Genomic DNA, 17850 nt, shown 5'->3' with positions numbered 1-17850 from the left:
ATACAGATGACGAATTTGGCCTACAATAATGCCAGCCATTTTAAAGGAAAGTCATTGATCAAGGATCCGCGTATCCATTTCCATATGAATACTGTCAGTGGAATACATATTTGGCCGAAAATACCGTGAATCAACGCTCAGCAAAATTTTTATTCGGTTATCTTGCAGACAGTACTTGTCGCATGGAAGTGACGTATTTTTTTTTTTGTCATGGCGGCAGAAGGCTCGGATTCAGAAGACCTGAACACCAACGGGCTAATGGAGGCTCCTTCAGGTTGTAAAAACATGAAATAATCTAAATATATTCACGAAGTTATTCAATGGTTCATATGTATAGTCGTTTGTATCTTTAACGTCAGCTAACAGTCGCAACTACGCCTGTGAAAAGATGGCTGGCTAGCTAACGTTAACTAGCTGACATGGCTAATATGAGTTTACGTTGCGCCAACTGGAGAAACCGAAAGTTGCCTCCCCCTAGCAAGTACCAGAGTTAATGCACTAGCACAGGGTTGGGCAACTTTGATGGGGGGGTGGTGGTCCACAATAAATCTGAACTCATTATGGGGGGCCTCAGTGGCTCGCGGGTCTGCATACACACATCCATACCTACACATGTAGTCAGAGCCGGTCCTAGCCTTTTGGGGGCCCTAAGCTACATTTTGTTACCCCCACCTTGTGAGCAAAATATTTAAACTTTTTCCACCAGACAGTGGATAGAGGGGGAGAAAATTACCTTTTTAAATACATTTCCTGCAATTCTACCAGGCTGGCCCCTGCTAAAAAAAAATATTGGTCCAGTGAAAGTCATCAATCTTTTAAGATCAATTGATTAGTCAATTTTGGAACATATTTTTCCATATGTTTTAAATAACTATATGTGTTGAGCTTGTCTGATGCTTTAAGCTTTTGATTAAATAAGACACCAATGCCTTGAGGGAACCAGAGATGTAGGTAACCTTAAGCTGACCCAACTCTTTCTTTCTGTTCCTGCTGGCTTTCGCCAATTCTGCCATTACTCTCCTGAAGTTTCCGGTAATAGGCTACACAAGGAGTCGGCAACCATGTAGCTTGCACTAGCGAACCTGTAACATTGTATAAAGTATTCTGGGCCCTCAGTTTCCCACCAGTGAGCTCAAGACGGACACAGTTGTAGGCTCACCGTAGCTGACGACCAGCACCTCAACTGTTTTACTGCTTGAGCTCCTGTTCCTCTTCTAGAATATTAGCTCAAAAGTATTGTGGAGATCCTGCAACTACATATAAACAATACCAGCACCCAAAATGAGTACCTGAACCTATTTCAGTCCATGACAAGCACTGATAAGTAATCGGGTAGACCTATTTTATGACGTTTCCACTGGATCATGACCTTTTTTTCCCCCTTACACGCTGAGTGGTTATCGAAAGGGAGAGGGCTGGAAAGATTTTTTCAAATACATTGAGGAAGTAGTGTAATGCTCAATGGATGTAAAAACAGTCTTCGTTTGCTTACTATTTGATGTGAAAACATTACTTTGATAAGCTCCACAGCTCATTAGTGGTGGTGCTTGAAGCCAATCAAAAATACTATACCCCATTTATATGCCTACATTTGTGCGCAGGCCAGGTAGCCTATAGGCCTACTTCTATGCATGCGTGTCCTTACTCAACATTGACATGAGCACTCCAAACAGAAGGCAATGACTAAATTGTGTTGTTCACTTCACATGTGTAGCATAGGTTGTGCGCTCTACAGTGTCAACTCTGACAATGAACTGTAAGACTGGAATAATATTGAATGCATTAACAGAAATTACCATAACGAAAGTAAGAAACATTGTAGATTAGGAATTACCGAGAAATGTACTACTGGTGATATATGATGGGGAATTGAAAGACACTAACAATCAAATGCAAACAATTCACACAATGAAGTTATGAAACAATGAATGTTCACAAATTGGTGGGAGAGAGCGCATTCTGGAGATAGAAGTGCATTGTGCATCTGGGCGCATGGTCAATCTGACGTCTGCATTGGCCATGCAGCACTTACGGTGATACGGCCTCAGCAAAAGACTGGGTATTCATACTTCTTGCGCTTCGCTGAGCAGTGCAGTTCTGTTGTCAAGGGAGTGAGTTTGTGTTTATACAGGATGTACCGCCCCCACACACACACACACACACATATATATATATGTAGCAGTCATTCAACCTACTCATTCAAGAGCTTTTCTTTATTTTGACTATTTTCTACATTGTAGAACATCAAAACTATACAATAACACTTATGGAATCATGTAGTAACCAAAGAATTGTTAAATCAAAATATATTTAATGTTCTTTAAAGTAGCCACCCTTTGCCTTTGATGACAGCTTTGCACACACTGTCCATTCTCAACTGGCTTCATGAGGTAGTCACTGGAATGCTTTTCCACAGTCTTGAAGGGGTTCCCACTTATGCTGAGCACTTGTTGGCTGCTTTACCTTCACTCTGTGGTCCAACTAATCCCAAACCATCTCAATTGGGTTGAGGTCGGGTGATTGTGGAGGCCAGGTCATCTGATGCAGCACTCCATTACTCTCCTTCTTGGTCAAATAGCCCTTACACAGCCTGGAGGTGTGTTGGGTCATTGTCCTGTTGAAAAACAAATGATAGTGCCACAATGCGCAAACCAGTTGGGATAACGTATCGCTGCAGAATGCTGTGGTAGCCATGCTGGTTAAGTGTGCCTTGAATTCTAAATAAATCACAGACAGTGTCACCAGCAAAGCACTATCACACCTCTTCCTCCATGAGTCTCACAAAGACACAGCGGGTAGGAACCCCAAATCTAAAAATTTTGTCGGTCTAATATCTCATCAGACAAAAGGACAGATTTCCCCCAGTCTTATGCCCATTGCTCGTGTTTCTTGGTCCAAGCAAGTCTCTTCTTATTGGTGTCCTTTAGTAGAAGTTTCTTTGCAGCAATTCAACCATGAAGGCCTGATTGACGTAGTCTCCTCTGAGCAGCTGCTGTTGAGATGTGTCTGTTACTTTTTTTTTTTTACATTTTTTGGGCTGTTATCTGAGGTGCAGTTAATTGTCGATTTCTGAGGGTGGTAACTCTAATGAACTTATCCTCTGCAGCAGAGGTAACTCTGGGTCTTCCTTTCCTGTGGCGGTCCTCATGAGAGACAGTTTCATCATAGCGCTTGATGGTTTTTGAGACTGCACTTGAAGAAACTTTCAAAGTTCTTGAAATTTTCTGCATTGACTGACCTTCATGTTATAAAGTAATGATGGACTGTCGTTTCTCTTTCCGTATTCAAGCTGTTCTTGCCATAACATGGACTTGGTCTTTTACCAAATAGGGCTCTCTTCTGTAACCACCTCTACCTTGTCACAACACAACTGATTAGCTCAAATGCATTAAGAAGGAAAGAAATTCCACAAATTAACTTTTAACAAGGCACACTTGTTAATTGAAATGCATTCCAGGTGACTACCCCATAAAGCTGGTTGAGAGGATGCCAAGAGTGTATAAAGCTGTAAGCAACGCAAAGGGTGGCTACTTTGAAGAATCTAAAATATATTTTGATTTGTTTAACACTTTTTTGTTTACTACATGATTCCATATGTGTTATTTCATAGTTTTGATGTCTTCATTATTATTCTACAATGTAGGAAATGTATACTGTATATTTGCTACTGCTCTACTAAAAATATTTTGGTTGACCAACAGCCTATCGACCAGTCGACTATTTGGGGTCAGCCCTAAATTCTATACATTTAGAAAGTGTGGCAGTTTTAAAGCAACTTTGCTGCAAATCTACACATTTTGCCATGGGGTGGTGAGAAAATGTTTGCAGTTTTTAATATGATATCTGAGTGCAAGTGACTAACCAAATTCAATTGGGGCCCCGGGTCGATAATTCGACCATGATTACTACTTGCCTAAACATCAGCCCGTTACCATGGTTATCCCATGAATATCAGTCTGAAATAAGTCGCTGTAAAAAAAGACACAATAGTCTCTACAAGACAGAATGTTGAATAAAATGATATTTCCACTTACTTTACCGGTTGTACATGCTGTTGATCCTTTTGGCGGTAGGAGGTGGAGATAGGCTGTCCACAGGAAAACTTTGCGGTGCCAGTAGGTTATTACTTGTATTTTCAATCTGTTGACGCATTTCACGTGATGCACAATATGTAAACAAAAGCACGTTTCCTCGCAATAAGCTTGAAGTGTTTGCTGTTCGGTTAGTCTTGGCCATATTATGCAAGTGTTGGTCACATGTGAATTGCATCAGTATTGAAAATATGAACCAGAAATACAAATGATATACAGACCACCCAAGGTGGGGTTGATAATACTACTCAGTGGATATTTTGTCTAACATTCCTACCTGCAAAAGGACCAACCACACGGACAATCGGAAGTATCATTGTATTCAGCATTCTGACTTGTAGAGGTTGTGAGAGAGAACTTTTCTGATTCAAATGCAAATTTTTGCCCGACATAGAATTCTATGCAATTCAACGTTGAGTCTTCAGGCACGTTTACTAGAAATTTAGATGGCTTGCCACTAGACTAATTTACCAATCTAAAAAATGTTAGCTGAAATGGGCTAATTGAGTGACTGACATAACAAGAAAAACTGCTGATGCACAACCACATTTTGAAATTGCCTTGTGTATTCTACGATTTTAACTCTCAACAGTAGGTTGAGACCCCGACTGAGTTCCAGTCAGGTCGCCAGTTACCCATCCCTGCACTAGCTAGTACTTGCCAGGCCGGGTCTTTTATTATGGTGTAGTAAGCTGATCTAATTTGATTTGTGTGTAGAACCTAGAAATACTAATGAATGATTGGCTAAAAACACCATCAGTGATTGGAATTCCCCTTATAATGGCAGTAATCTACATTTAATCTGTAAATTACATTTGATTAGGACTATGCGTCATTGAGCAGGCCAGCCATTTCTTTGTGTTATAGATAAAACAAATTCTTCCATGTGTAACTTTCTACATTTCTCATTTAATAGCTCTGGAAGCCATGGAGGCTGTCCAACTTCCAACAGAGAAGGAAGAGGCATCAGAGGAGAATGGTGGAGGAGGAGCCTCTGAGGCTCCAGAAGCAGCAGCTGCGACATCATACAACATGCCTCTGGCAGAGAATGAGGAGGAAGAAGACGGAGAGTTCCCTGCGGACTTTGACCGACTCTGGAAGCTGGCCCATGACAATCCACAGGACTTCTCTAGCTGGACTGACCTACTGCAGTACTGTGAGCAAGAGGTGAAAAGAGCTGAGGAGACAGACAAGACTCCTATTGCCATTTTGTCATACGCCTAAAGCTCTTCTGCATTAATAATGCATAGCTAACTATACCACTGTTCAGATGTGCACTGTTGAAGTGGAATTTGCAGCTAACCAGATTTCTAATTGTCCCCAGAGTCACATGACAGCGTCACGTCGGGCGCTGGTAGCCTTTCTGGCACGGTACCCACTGTGCTACGGATACTGGAAGAAGTTTGCCGACCTGGAGCGACGTGCTGGCTACACCAACAAAGCTCAGGAGGTATGAGGATGAGGAAGAGTGTGTTTGGCACATGGATGTGTGTCTTGTTATGTGGTCTGCTGACTGACATTTTTTATTGACAAAAAGGCACATTCTTCTCTCTCACAGTATGTAATGGCTTTAGTTCCATAACATTCATGTGTAATGTTGTTTTGTTGTTCCAGGTGTGTGTTCAGGGTCTGAAGGCCATTCCCCTGAGTGTAGATCTGTGGATCCACTACATTAACCTGCTACTGGGCACGCTCAACATGAACCTGCCAGAGTCCTCTCAGCGCATTCGCAGGTACACACTCCTATACTCTTTAACACACAGTACCACACTTATATACATTCAACACTAGCCAGCCTTTACTTTCAATATTAGCATGAACACTCCAAATCTTTTAATTCAATATTTATTCTCATTCACAGAATGAATGTTCAAATAAAGATATGGAGCCCTAACTCTTTTTTAATAGATGTCAGATAGATAGATGTCAGATAGCCTGATCCCTGTCTCTTGTCACTTCTCCCCAGTGCATTTGAGGAGGCGGTGACGGCAGCAGGACTGGACTTCCACTCTGACCGTCTGTGGGAGCTGTACATCGAGTGGGAGAAGGAGCAGGGAGACATGAAGGCTGCCACTGGAGTCTACGACAGAGTCCTCAGAGTCCCCACTCAGCTGTACAGCAGCCACTATGAGAAGTGAGACTATACACATTCACAAACAGTACACTCTCTGTACTAAGAAAAACAGTAGAGCTTCAAATCAGTCAAAACTCTAAACTATAGGGCCTCCCGAGTGGCGCAGCGGTCAAAGGCGCTAGAGGTGTCACTACGGACCCTGGTTCATTTCCGGACTGTATCACAACCGGCCGTAAACGGGATTATCATAGGGCGGTGCACAATTGGCCCAGCATCGGGAGGGGTTGGCCGAGGGGGCTTTACTTGGCTCATCTCGCTCTAGAAACTCGTTGTGGCGGGCCTGGCACCTGCAGGCTGACCTCGGTCGTCAGGTGAACAGTGTTTCCTCCGACACATTGATGCGGCTGGCTCCCGGGTTAAGCGGGCGGGTGTTAAGAAGCATGGTTTGGTGGGTCATGTTTCGGGAAGGACGCATGACTCAGCCTTCGCCTCCCGAGCCCATTGGGGAGTTGCAGCGATGAGACAAGATCGAAAAAGGGGGTAAAAAATATATCTAAAGTATAAAATCGTAACCTTTTATTAAATTATAGATTTTAATAATTATCAAACTCACTTCCCATTATGGACCTCATATTTGCTGACCTGGTGAATCTGATCCACTTTCTCCGTCCCTCCTATCTCTCTCTTACAGATTCAAGACTCATCTTAATGCCCATGCGCCCAAGGACGTCCTCTCAGCAGTGGAGTATGAGGGGTTGCTTGAGGAATCTAAACAGAGCCACAAGACTGAGAAGTCTGAGTTGGCTGAGGGGGAAGAGGAGTTACCACCTGGGGAAGAGAAGGAACCTACAGAGGTGGATTACAAATGACAAATCCCTAGTAGTGTTGGATTAAGATTTAACATGGCATTTACACGAGTGTCAGATGCTGCCAAAATAGCATAAAGTGGAGACATTTCAAGCTATGGAGTAAGGCTATGGTATAGGATCTTAACTTTGATTTTTACACTGATTTAAAAGTCTGCCATCATAACTGTTATGTTATGTTTCACCCAATCAGGAAGAACTGATTCCGAAAATGCGAGAGCTCCTATTGGCTCGCAGAGAGAAGGTGTACCAAGACCTGGAGGGAGAGGTCAGGAAGAGGTGGAACTTTGAGGAAGCTGTGAGTTACCCCTGGCACACACACACATCCCTTCCATGTGCAACTCAGAAGCAATGATTGAAGCATGCATGATACGCTATATATACAAAAGTATGTGGACACCCATTCAAATGAGTGGATTCGGCTATTTCAGTCACACGTGTTGCTGACAGGTGTATAAAATCGAGCACACAGCCATGTAATCTTCATAGACTAACATTGGCAGTAGAATGGCCTTACTGAAGAGCTCAGTAACTTTCAACATGGTACCGTCATAGGATGCCACCTTTCCAACAAGTCAGTTTGTAAAATGTCTGCCCTGCTAGAGCTGCCCCGGTCAACTGTATGTGCTGTTATTGTGAATTGGAAACGTCTCGGATCAACAACGGCTCAGCGTGGTAGACCACACAAGCTCACAGAACGGGACCACCGAGTGCTGAAGCACGTAGCGCGTGACAATGGTCTGTCATTGGTTGCAACACTCACTACCAAGTTCCAAGCTGCCCCTGCACAATACATTTTTTTCGGGAGCTTCGTCAAATGGGCTTCCATGGCTGAGCAGCTGCACACAAGCCTAAGATCACCATGCGCAATGCCAAGCATCGGCTAGAGTGGTGTAAAGCTTGCCGCTATTGGACTCAGGAGAAGTGGAAACGTGTTCTCTGGAGTGATGAATCACGCTTCAACATCTGGCAGTCCGACGGAAGAATCTGGGTTTGGCGGATTCCAGTAGAACGCTACCTGCCACAATGCATTGTGCCAACTGTAAAGTTTGGTGGAGGAGGAATAATGGTCTGGGGCTGTTTTTTAGGGTTCGGGCTAGGCCCCTTAGTTCCATTGAAGGGAAATCTTAATGCTACAGCATACAATGACATTTTAGATGATGCTGTGCTTCCAACTTTGTGGAAACAGTTTGGGGAAGGCCCTTTCCTGTTTCAGCATGACAATCCCCCTTGCTCAAAGCGAGGTCCATACAGAAAAGGTTTGCCGAGATTAGTGTGGAAGAACTTGACTGGCTTGCACAGAGCCCTGTCCTCAACCCCATTGAACACCTTTGGGATGAATTGGAATGCCAGTCCGGCCTAATCGCCCGACTTCACTAATAATCTTGTGGCTGAATGGAAGCAAGTCCCTGCAGCAATGTTCCAACATCTAGTGGAAAGCCTTCACAGAAGAGTGGAGACTGTTATTGCTGCAAAGGGGGGACCAACTCCATATTAGTAAACATGATTTTGGAATGAGATGTTCGAGCAGGTGTCCACACTCTTTTGGTCAAGTAGTGTACTTTCATTGGTTGGAAACATTTACTTATCTTCTCTTCTGTTCCCATTCCTCCCTTCTTTCCAGATCAAGCGTCCATATTTCCACGTGAAGCCTCTGGACCGGACCCAGCTGAGGGCCTGGCACTCCTACCTGGACTGGGAGCTCACCGAGCTGGAGGGGGGCGGTGAAAAGGAGGTGAAGACCGAGACCGAACCAGAGGCCATGGAGGGCCAGGAAGAGGAGGAAAAGGAGGGGTCAAAGAGCAGTGAGATCGTTGCCGGGGGAGACCGGAGGGTACGGATCCTGTTTGAGCGCTGTCTGATTGCCTGCGCTCTCTACGAGGAGTTCTGGACCAAGGTAAGGAGGGGCTGCAGGGGTGTGTGTGTCAGTAACATGTTTGTATGTCAGTGTGACTAATGTATACTGTATGCATGTTTTTCAGTATGTTCAGTACCTGGAACCTCAGAGTCTGGACGAGGCGCGGGGAGTGTTTCGGCGAGCCTGTGAGATCCACCTGGCCCACAAACACACCATGCACCTGCAGTGGGCCACCTTCGAGGAGAGGCATGGTGAGAGAGGAAGAAACACGTCACATTGTTCACCTTTTCACTTTCACCTCAAATGTGATACACAGGACACCATTACCCAGTGTTGTAGCCCACTCACGCCCTCCTCCCCTCCATCTCCTCCCAGGTGACCTAACAGAGGCACGGCGAGTGTTGGAGGCTCTGGAAACCTCAGTGCCGGGGTTGGCCATGGTCCGGCTGCGCAGGGCGGGGCTAGAGAGACGGGCGGGCCGGCTAGATGAATCAGAAGCTCTGCTCAGGGACGCGGTGGCCCAGGCCAAAGAGACACCTTACCTCCATGCGTTCTACTCCATCAAACTGGCCCGGCTGCTGCTGAAGCTCTGCAAGAACCCCAGCAAGGCCCGGGGAGTCCTGCAGGAGGCGCTGGAGATTAGCCCGGTGAGAGGAGGGGAGATAGATCTAAGAGAGGCAAAAATGAAAAGATTTAGGGAAAGGGGGATACCTAGTCAGTTGTCCAACTGAATGTATTCAACTGAAATGTGTCTTCTTTTTAACCTAACCCCTCTGAATCAGAGAGGTGCTGGGGGCTGCCATAATCAACATTCACGTCTTCGGTGCCCGGGGAACAGTGGGTTAACATCGTTGCTCAGGGGTAGAACGGCAGATTTTTAACAGCTCTGGGATTCAATCCAGCAACCTTCCGGTTACTGGCCAAGCGCTCTAAGCATCGACTGAAAGAGGAAGGATCACATTTAAGATGCATTTGGGATTGAATATCAGGGATGGAACATGGAAAATAGTCCAGATCTAAACCTCATAGAAAATGTAACCTGTCAGAGCATCATTTATCATTGTTTGTTGTTCCCTCTTTAATGTCCCCTCTGTTTTCCAGGATGACGGTAAGCTGCACCTGAACCTGCTGGAGCTGGAGGTGTCCGGTGACCCCAGAGGGTCGGCCGAGGGGGTGCAGCAGTGCGTGGCGCGGGCGCTGGCCGCACCCCTCTCCCCACAGACCAAGATCCTCTTCTCCCAGAGGGGCCTGCAGTACGCTGAGGACTATGGGACCTCTGTGCAAAGGTCAGGGGTCATAGGATTGTTTGTTGTTTTTAGATACAATCAGGAACCCGGAGAAAATAAAACAAGCATTTTATTCTGCCCATATTTGATTTAATGGTATGAAATCAACCAACCAGGAGAAATGACTGTACTGTTGCTGTCCTATGGCCTGCAGTGTTCCAACAGTCTGAGGAGCATCACTTTACCATGTTTTAAATGACTGTACTGTTGCTGTTCTCTGGCCTGCAGTGTGCTAACAGTCTATGAGGAGCATCAGAAGCTACTGAAAGAGCTCGGCAACAAGAAGAGAGTGGCTGAGAACGGGTGAGATTATAACGTATCTATCAATATCATGCAAGGGTTTATACCTGTCAAATTGTGTGATGTTGTGACACATTTTTTGTTGATCTGAAGCTGTTCATGGAGAAGCAAATGGGTAAACTGTTCATGGATTGGTTATTGACGCAGTTGTTATATTGATTGATCTGCAGAGACAGTGAGGACCCAGAGAAGATGAGTAAAGGAGAAGATGGCTCTGCTGTGCCCGCTCCACCACAGGCCCCTCCCACAATGCCCCATGTCCCCATGACGACACCACCTCCACCCATGATGGGTGGGGACATGAGTGCGGTTCATGCAGGCTATGGAGGATATGGAAGCTGGCATCAGGTATGACAGGGATGGTTACGCTGTACAAACTGATACGAGCCAAATATCGTCTACATACGGTCTTAAACGATCAGTGCTTCTTTTGAAATTGAGCCAGATAGAGGAGAGACACTGAAGCTCTCAAATTCAAATCTGAACATCAAAGCCAGTTCCACTGCTTTTTTTATTATTCCCCTCTAATCAGGGACTGATTTAGACCTGGGACACCAGGTGGGTGCAATTATCAGGTAGAACAGAAAACCAGAAGTAGTCCGAACCTCGTAGGGTAAGATCTGAATACCCCTGCACTAAAATGTTTAGAGAGCGGGTGTTCCTTCACTTGCCCTTTTTTAAAGTGTTGTTCTCCTCTTTCAGCAACCACAGTATGGGGGATACGGAGGCTACCAGCAAGCCTGGAACTACAATCAGGGTTACTACCCTCCCAGCTAAGGGGGAAGAGAACTCCTGTGACACACCAACTGACAGCAGGGGTTACCAGAGATGATTCAGCATTGACGACCCAGTGTTCACGTGTTTAAACTCCATGGATGCACCCCAAATGGCACATTATGCCCTATATAATGCACTACCTTTGACAAGGGCCCATAGAGCTCTGGTCAAAAGTAGTGAACTTTGTAGGGAATAGGGTGCAAACTCATATCTTTTATCAGGAACAGGGGTGGGACCTGTGACGTCTACTACTCGTTTGGTCTTTGAAAATGTGCTCTTGTACATTGTTTTAATGATAAACTATTTTTGTATTCTCTTCTACATGCAGCCCCTTTCATTTTAAGCAAAACCATCTCTCCATACCTCCTGTATTATTGTCATTCCAGAAGTATAGGCTAGTATTTTTTTCTAATGTACATAATGGTGTTTTATAGTTGTGAAGTCAAAGCTCTTTTCATTAACGAGCAGGTTAAGATCAATCTATTGTGTCCTTCATTCAAGTTTCTGCCCATTCGAGTCCTCCAGACAGAAGATAGGGAAGCCATGTTGTATGCAGGTGTACCAGTGCCTCTGGACTCAGAGGTTAAGTAAAGAATAATAACTGAATAGGTACGCTGTGCTGTACCTAGTGGACATGTCTAAAACCAACAGCATCAGTCATGTTTGGTCAAACTTCAGAGTAGAAAACTGTTAAATGTTTGGCAAAATCCACCACACAACTTTAGCCTTTTTTAATCACTGAGTTTTTGAAATACCATTCCATTTCTGTTGTGTTTTAGTGCATCCAATCCATTGTACTCAAAAAAGGCATGCACAAATACACTGCAAATGTATGACAATGTAACTTTTAATCTTCACTTTTACATTGTTCAATAAAACATTTGAGTGAAGCACAATGTGCATTTTTGGGACTCTTGATATGACACGTGATTTCTTAAGAGTGTATCTTTCTTAACTGTCATGCACATATAAGCAACTCTCACCAGTCAGTGAGATACAAAGCTGACTTAGGTCATCAAGTTTTGCAGCTTTCTCGTAAAAGTACATTATGTGAAGTTTTAAAGTATGTTCAGTCCACCATGTAACTCCAAGTGATTATGCAATAACACCACTGTCAAATGGTTTAACTTATAGAAACTACAACTTCAACACAGTGGAAAGTCGCAGTGTCTCAACACCAGCCATGTCTTACACTTTAGGCCTCATGAGAATCAATAGTCATCCATCTTGTGTTGCTATTTAACATTAAAGCTCAATGTTTGTTGAAGGAGAATCAATCCATAGTTGACATCCTGGTCATTGTCCTGTTGTGATAAATGATGTGTGGAATTGAGGTTGGCTCATAAAGCATGTTTTTACTTCAGGGTCCTCATTTCTTGGCAACGACCAGCACAGCTGAAGGCACCAAACCTGAACAATGACACAAAACAGTTAAGACAGTACGACACAAACTACAACACACCTAAATATCAGATTAGATTCCTCTAAAACTGATCTGACAACACAGGATAGATGAAAGTAGTACGTCTTTGGCTGGTTTTGACGTCTCGTCCTTTCAGATTAGTGCAGATGAAGGAGAGGAAGCCCCTTTAGACTATTGCGATTCTCTCTGTTCAAGCCCAGTAAGAGGGGCATCCTGTCTGCTCACCCAGCTCCTGCAGGGGTTTCTCCATGTCCAGTTCTGTGTAGACGCGGCGGGGGTACGGGGACAGCAGCGTGAAGTCCTGGCCTTCGGGGGCGTTGCCGTTCATCTGGATGTAGACGCGCACAGCAGCTAGCGGCTCCTGTGCCTTGAACACGGAGGTCAGCGCCGAGCCGTCCAGCATACGCACCTGAGGACAGGAGGATAAATAAACTACATTGACTGTTGAGACAAACTCATCAAAAATATCTGTTGTGTCAAAATGCGTTGTACATCAGTTGTGAGTATGAACAGAATGTGAACTAGGCTGTAGACATCCATGGCCCCTAACCTGGATTCTGCACTCGTTATAGTCCTTCTTGGCGGGAGGCGGGCCCTGACTGGGCGGAGAGGAGGGAGGGCCCTCTGCTGAAGGGGAGGTTAGAGCTGTACTGGAAGAACCGCCTCCAAACTGGAGAGGAGTAGAAGGGGTTAGTGAGTTCAACTCTATGAAAGACATGGAGACATTATTTAGCAACAGTTCAGCATACGAGTCAGATGCTGTAGGTGCAGTCAGTACCTTAAGTGCTCTCTCCTCTCTGTCCCGTGCTATCTTGTCTCGCACCCGCTGCCTGAGAAAGAGAGGGTATTCATTGGACAAAGAGAACAGTTGTAGAATGGGAATAGACTTTATTTGCACTAAGACATTTACAAAAACTAACTATTGGCTGTGTATGAAAACCTTACTAGCTATTCTTGTTTCCTCAATTCCTCTCAAAGCTCATTGAAGGAGGTTGTTCAAGGATCCTCTCCTCCAATGTCCTTTGAGACAACAGCCATTGGCCAATTTCGAGAGTATCAAATCCATCTGTGATGCATTGTGGGTAAATTGTGACTGCCTAGCTGATCTACAAATAATAATACTTATATGTAAGGTATTTTGTAAATCAGTTAATCGGCAGTCGCCTGCAATGTCAAACAAGCCTTTTGACTTCATGGCTTACTTGGCCATTTTGTCATCGTTCTTCTCTCTCTGGCGCAGGTCGACCATTTTTTTCATCTCATCTTCCTGCAGTTTCTGTTTGACCTGCAGCAGCTCCTGGCCCTGCCTCCTCCTCTGCTTCTCTCTGTCTACTTCCTCTGCTCGTTCCCTCTCTCTCCGCTCCTCCTGCTTCACCCGCATCAGCTCCTCTAGCCTGGTACACACAGAAACACACACATGGAAGTAGACAAAGAAATAGACACACACACAAAGAAACAGACACAAACACAGGCACAGGCTTCATTGTATGCTGTCTCATTGCATTTTCTACTGAAAGCTTTTGCTGACACTTGAAAATCTCTTTGAGTAACATTATTGACCAAACCTGACATTTCCCCACTGACAGAATAAAACAAGTGTGTAAACAGAACCTCAGTAGAGGTGAATTATCTGACCTCTTTATCTGCTCACGTTTCTCCTCCTCTGTCATTGGTCGTTTGGTATCCCCGTCATGGATCATCTGGTCACTACCGTCTGTAGCTAAAAAGGTAGAGTTGACATAGAAGAGGTAGGGGACAAGAAAACTATGTAAACCAACAACCATGTTAACCAGTAATGGGAAGTACAAGCCATAGTTATGAGGTTATAACAATATGAGTAATAACAATACAATATGCTGCCATGACCATTGACCACTTACCAGGGTCTGTTCCTTCTGCTGCGGTTTGGGCTGCTGGACTGGGCTGTTGTGGGTCACTTCCTCCAGTTCCACTTCCACCAAGCACGTTCCCCACAGGAGGTACATAGGGCTCGTCAATGTCTGGGTCACCCTCATGTTCCATTAGCCTGTGGAAGGAAGCCATAATGGAAGAAAGAAATGACAAATCAGTTATTCCATGTAAATTACTCAACTGACCATCTGTAAAATTCAGCTGTGGATTTAGAAGCCTCTGAGGCCAGCTCACCAAAGCCTCTGCCAGCTGACTTACCAGTCCATGGCCCGCTCTATGCCCTGGTTTCCTGTGTGTGCCACAGCCTTTTCCCTGAAAGCAGTAGACAGACAGGACCAGAGTTGATATTTAGTGTGTCGAAAAATAGCCACATTAATTCAGTTAGCTACTTACGCTCTGTTTCTGTCAAAGCCCATTTCCAGCAGGCTGTCCAACGTCGTTTGTTCTGCCATCTTGCTGAGAGAACGTGGAAGTTAAGAAGACAAGTTTCACTTTGGAGTCAGATACTGTAGGCAAGGAGGTGAGCATGTAAAGTAGCCCTAAACAGGTATTAACTATACTAGTGTAAATAATTTAGAATCAGGTTGAACCAATTACATGTTACCCGAATAACTCGTGAGCTAGTTACATGGGTTGTTATTACATAGTTCCATAATGTGCTAGCTGTGTAGTTATTTAACTGGCTATGAAGATAACAAAGCAGCATCCCTTAGGTAACGTCCCGCAGGAAATATTTTAGTATCTACACAGACCACCACATGAATATCATTCATAAACCAAAGAAGAATTGCCCAGTAACTTTGCCGTATTATCTATGTCTACATATAGCTAGCTATTGTTAGCCAGCTAACTGACGTTAGCTTGATGGACGAGTGAGATGGCTCATTTCAGTTAGCCTCTCCTGCTAGCTGTAACAAGAAAAACTGTTTGCAAAGTAAATTGATGATGCTCTGTACAATAGAGCTAGGGTGACTATTGCATTATACTTGCGAAAATGATAGAGATCAACAATTTCATAAACGTTATTTTACTAAATAGCATTATTTGTTTGAGAAACATTAGCAACTCACATTCGGAATCAGTCAACAAACACCGCTTCCAATCTTGTCACATGCGAGCATGTATGGAGGCCCAATAGGATACAAAATGACCGCATTTTCCAAACATTCTCATTCACAGAAAATTGCTGCCATCTAGTGGACCTTACACTAGCAGTATCCGTACAACAGTATGCATTATAGTTGTCCCCAGTCGTGTGTATAAACCCTGGATGACTGACAGGGGGTGCTGTAATGATGCCACCGCTACATAAATGCATTTATTCATGTCTAGATTCGTTTTTGACATGTTTATTATATTACAGAAAACCTTAATGCATACTTTTAAATTACATTATGTGAGCCAAACATACAAATAAAAAATATATTAAAACATTTTCCTTTAAGTATTTTATTTTAGTACTAATGTTACTTTCCCCACTACAGCAAAACATACTTAAATACATGCAATTTTGTTCTAGAAACATTTAATTGAAGTATTTTAGAATTCCATTCATTCCTATTGTGGACTGCTCCAACTGGAGTTCCAATATTACCAACCGGTGGCTTCAAAGACTCTCAATGGCCAATACATTGCAACAGCAGTCCAGGGTTTGTATACATTATTGCTCGTCCCCAAAGATAAAATCTGTGAGGGGACTGTGGGTCTGTCTCCGTCCGTTAGGATGTTCTTTCCGACGTTATTCACACTTGATATATCAGACAGCACTGGCCCGATTTGGACTCAACTTAGAAAAAGATACGCCCCTCAGCCCGTTTGACCTAAAGTCCTGAAATTCGTATATACTGTAGGTCCCTCAGGTATATAAAGAACACGTCTTTCATTATGGATTTTCTGGCATTTTGAATTTTGTGAAAAAACGATTAAAACGCTACCACAGACAGAAGTGGAAACCTATAAATATCTTTGATGCTACTCTTCTGGCAGCTAATGACCGATCTGCACCAAACTTGATATGTGATATCTATGGTCAAAGGTCTCTCAAAGCAATATTTTTCAGACTAGAACCTAAAACAACATGGCTGGTATTGGCCAATAAACGTTCATGCCGGCGTGGTCTGGCACATAAATGCATATGAGTCACATAAATGCATATGAGTCACATAAATGCATATGAGTCACATAAATGCATATGAGTCACATAAATGCATATGAGTCACATAAATGCATATTCATATTATAACAACATTTGGCACACATGTTGCAAACACTGTCAACACTCAACACATACAAAAACATTCATATCGACCTCACGGTGGCGCTATAACGGGCACATGTTTATATCTCTTGATCTGTTGACTCAAAGTGATGAAATTTGGCACACATGCTCAGGGAGATGAGTCTAGCTAACCCACTCAATATCTCAGACACCACTGGGACGATTTTGACGAAACTTGGGTGAATGAAGGTTCTTGCCATAGAGATCCATCGGTCATTTACAAAATGACATTGATTGGCCCAAGGGGGGCGCTGCATCCTTTGTGGGGGACAACATGTTTACTGTTGCCTTGTTTTATTATGGGTAAGCTCCACTTCTGTTTGCAGTTTGTTTTATATCTATAGGTCTATCTGATTCCCAAGCATGTGTTTACTTTCACAATGTGGGTTTAGTGTGTGTCTGAGTGTGTATATTTTTGTTTAACTATCCTTGTCGGTCCCCATGAGGAAAAATGCTATTTTAGGCTTAGGGGTTAGGTTTAGCGTTAGGGTTACAATAAGGTTTAGGATTATAATTATGGTAAGGTTTAGGGTTAAGTTTAGGGTTAGGAGTTAGGGTTAGGTATACTTTCAGGGTTAGGGGTTTGGGGTTAAGGTTAGACTTAGGGTTAAGGTTAGGGTTATGGTTAAGTTAAGGGTTAAGGGTTAAGGTTAGGGCTAGGGTTCGATTTAGGGTTGGGGTGAGGAAAAATAGGGATTTGGATGGGAACACATTTTTTGGTCCCCACAAGGATAGCAGTACAAAACTGTGTGTTTGTGTGTGTGTGCTGGTATGTGTGTACGTGTGTATTGTGTGTACGTCAGCGGAGTCTGCTGAGGGGAAGATGGCTCATAATAATGGCTGGAACGGAGCAAATTAAATGGCATCAAATACATGGAAACCATGTACATGGAAACCATGCATTTGATGTGTTTTGATACCATTCCACTTCAGCCATTATCACAATCCCGTCCTCCCAAATGAAGGTGCCACCAACCTGCTGTGGT

General features: G+C 43.9%; 2 protein-coding genes across 3 annotated transcripts; one reads left to right on the top strand and one right to left on the bottom strand.

Moving 5' to 3' along the window:
* The first annotated feature begins 147 nt into the window (after nt 1-147).
* On the top strand, nt 148-12154 carry si:ch211-114c17.1 (pre-mRNA-processing factor 39). Its single transcript, XM_021561616.2, has 14 exons — nt 148-274; nt 5008-5258; nt 5416-5541; nt 5706-5824; nt 6058-6225; nt 6857-7019; nt 7225-7329; nt 8656-8928; nt 9014-9140; nt 9265-9536; nt 9991-10175; nt 10404-10478; nt 10646-10823; nt 11178-12154. Exons 1-14 carry the CDS (start codon nt 211-213, stop codon nt 11250-11252), a joined length of 2181 nt encoding a protein of 726 aa, XP_021417291.2. The 5' UTR covers nt 148-210; the 3' UTR covers nt 11253-12154.
* Nucleotides 12086-15775, bottom strand: ubxn1 (UBX domain protein 1). 2 transcript variants are annotated; one of them, XM_021561619.2, is made up of 10 exons: nt 15657-15775; nt 14980-15042; nt 14845-14898; nt 14556-14701; nt 14311-14395; nt 13878-14069; nt 13454-13505; nt 13226-13345; nt 12901-13084; nt 12086-12662 (listed from the first exon to the last, which is right to left on the bottom strand). In XM_021561619.2, the coding sequence occupies exons 2-10, from the start codon at nt 15036-15038 to the stop codon at nt 12622-12624; spliced, it is 933 nt and encodes a 310-aa protein (XP_021417294.2). In that variant the 5' UTR covers nt 15039-15042; nt 15657-15775; the 3' UTR covers nt 12086-12621. The 2 variants fall into 2 exon arrangements, with proteins under 2 accessions (XP_021417294.2, XP_021417296.1); XM_021561621.2 differs by having other exon boundaries at nt 12177-12662; nt 14980-15038; nt 15657-15703.
* Between the last annotated feature and the right edge of the window lie 2075 nt (nt 15776-17850).

This window comes from Oncorhynchus mykiss, chromosome 14 (assembly GCF_013265735.2).
Source record: "Oncorhynchus mykiss isolate Arlee chromosome 14, USDA_OmykA_1.1, whole genome shotgun sequence".
Lineage (NCBI taxonomy): Eukaryota > Metazoa > Chordata > Actinopteri > Salmoniformes > Salmonidae > Oncorhynchus > Oncorhynchus mykiss.
Note: the sequence above shows the minus strand (reverse complement) of the source record. Positions and strands in the feature narration are given on the sequence as shown.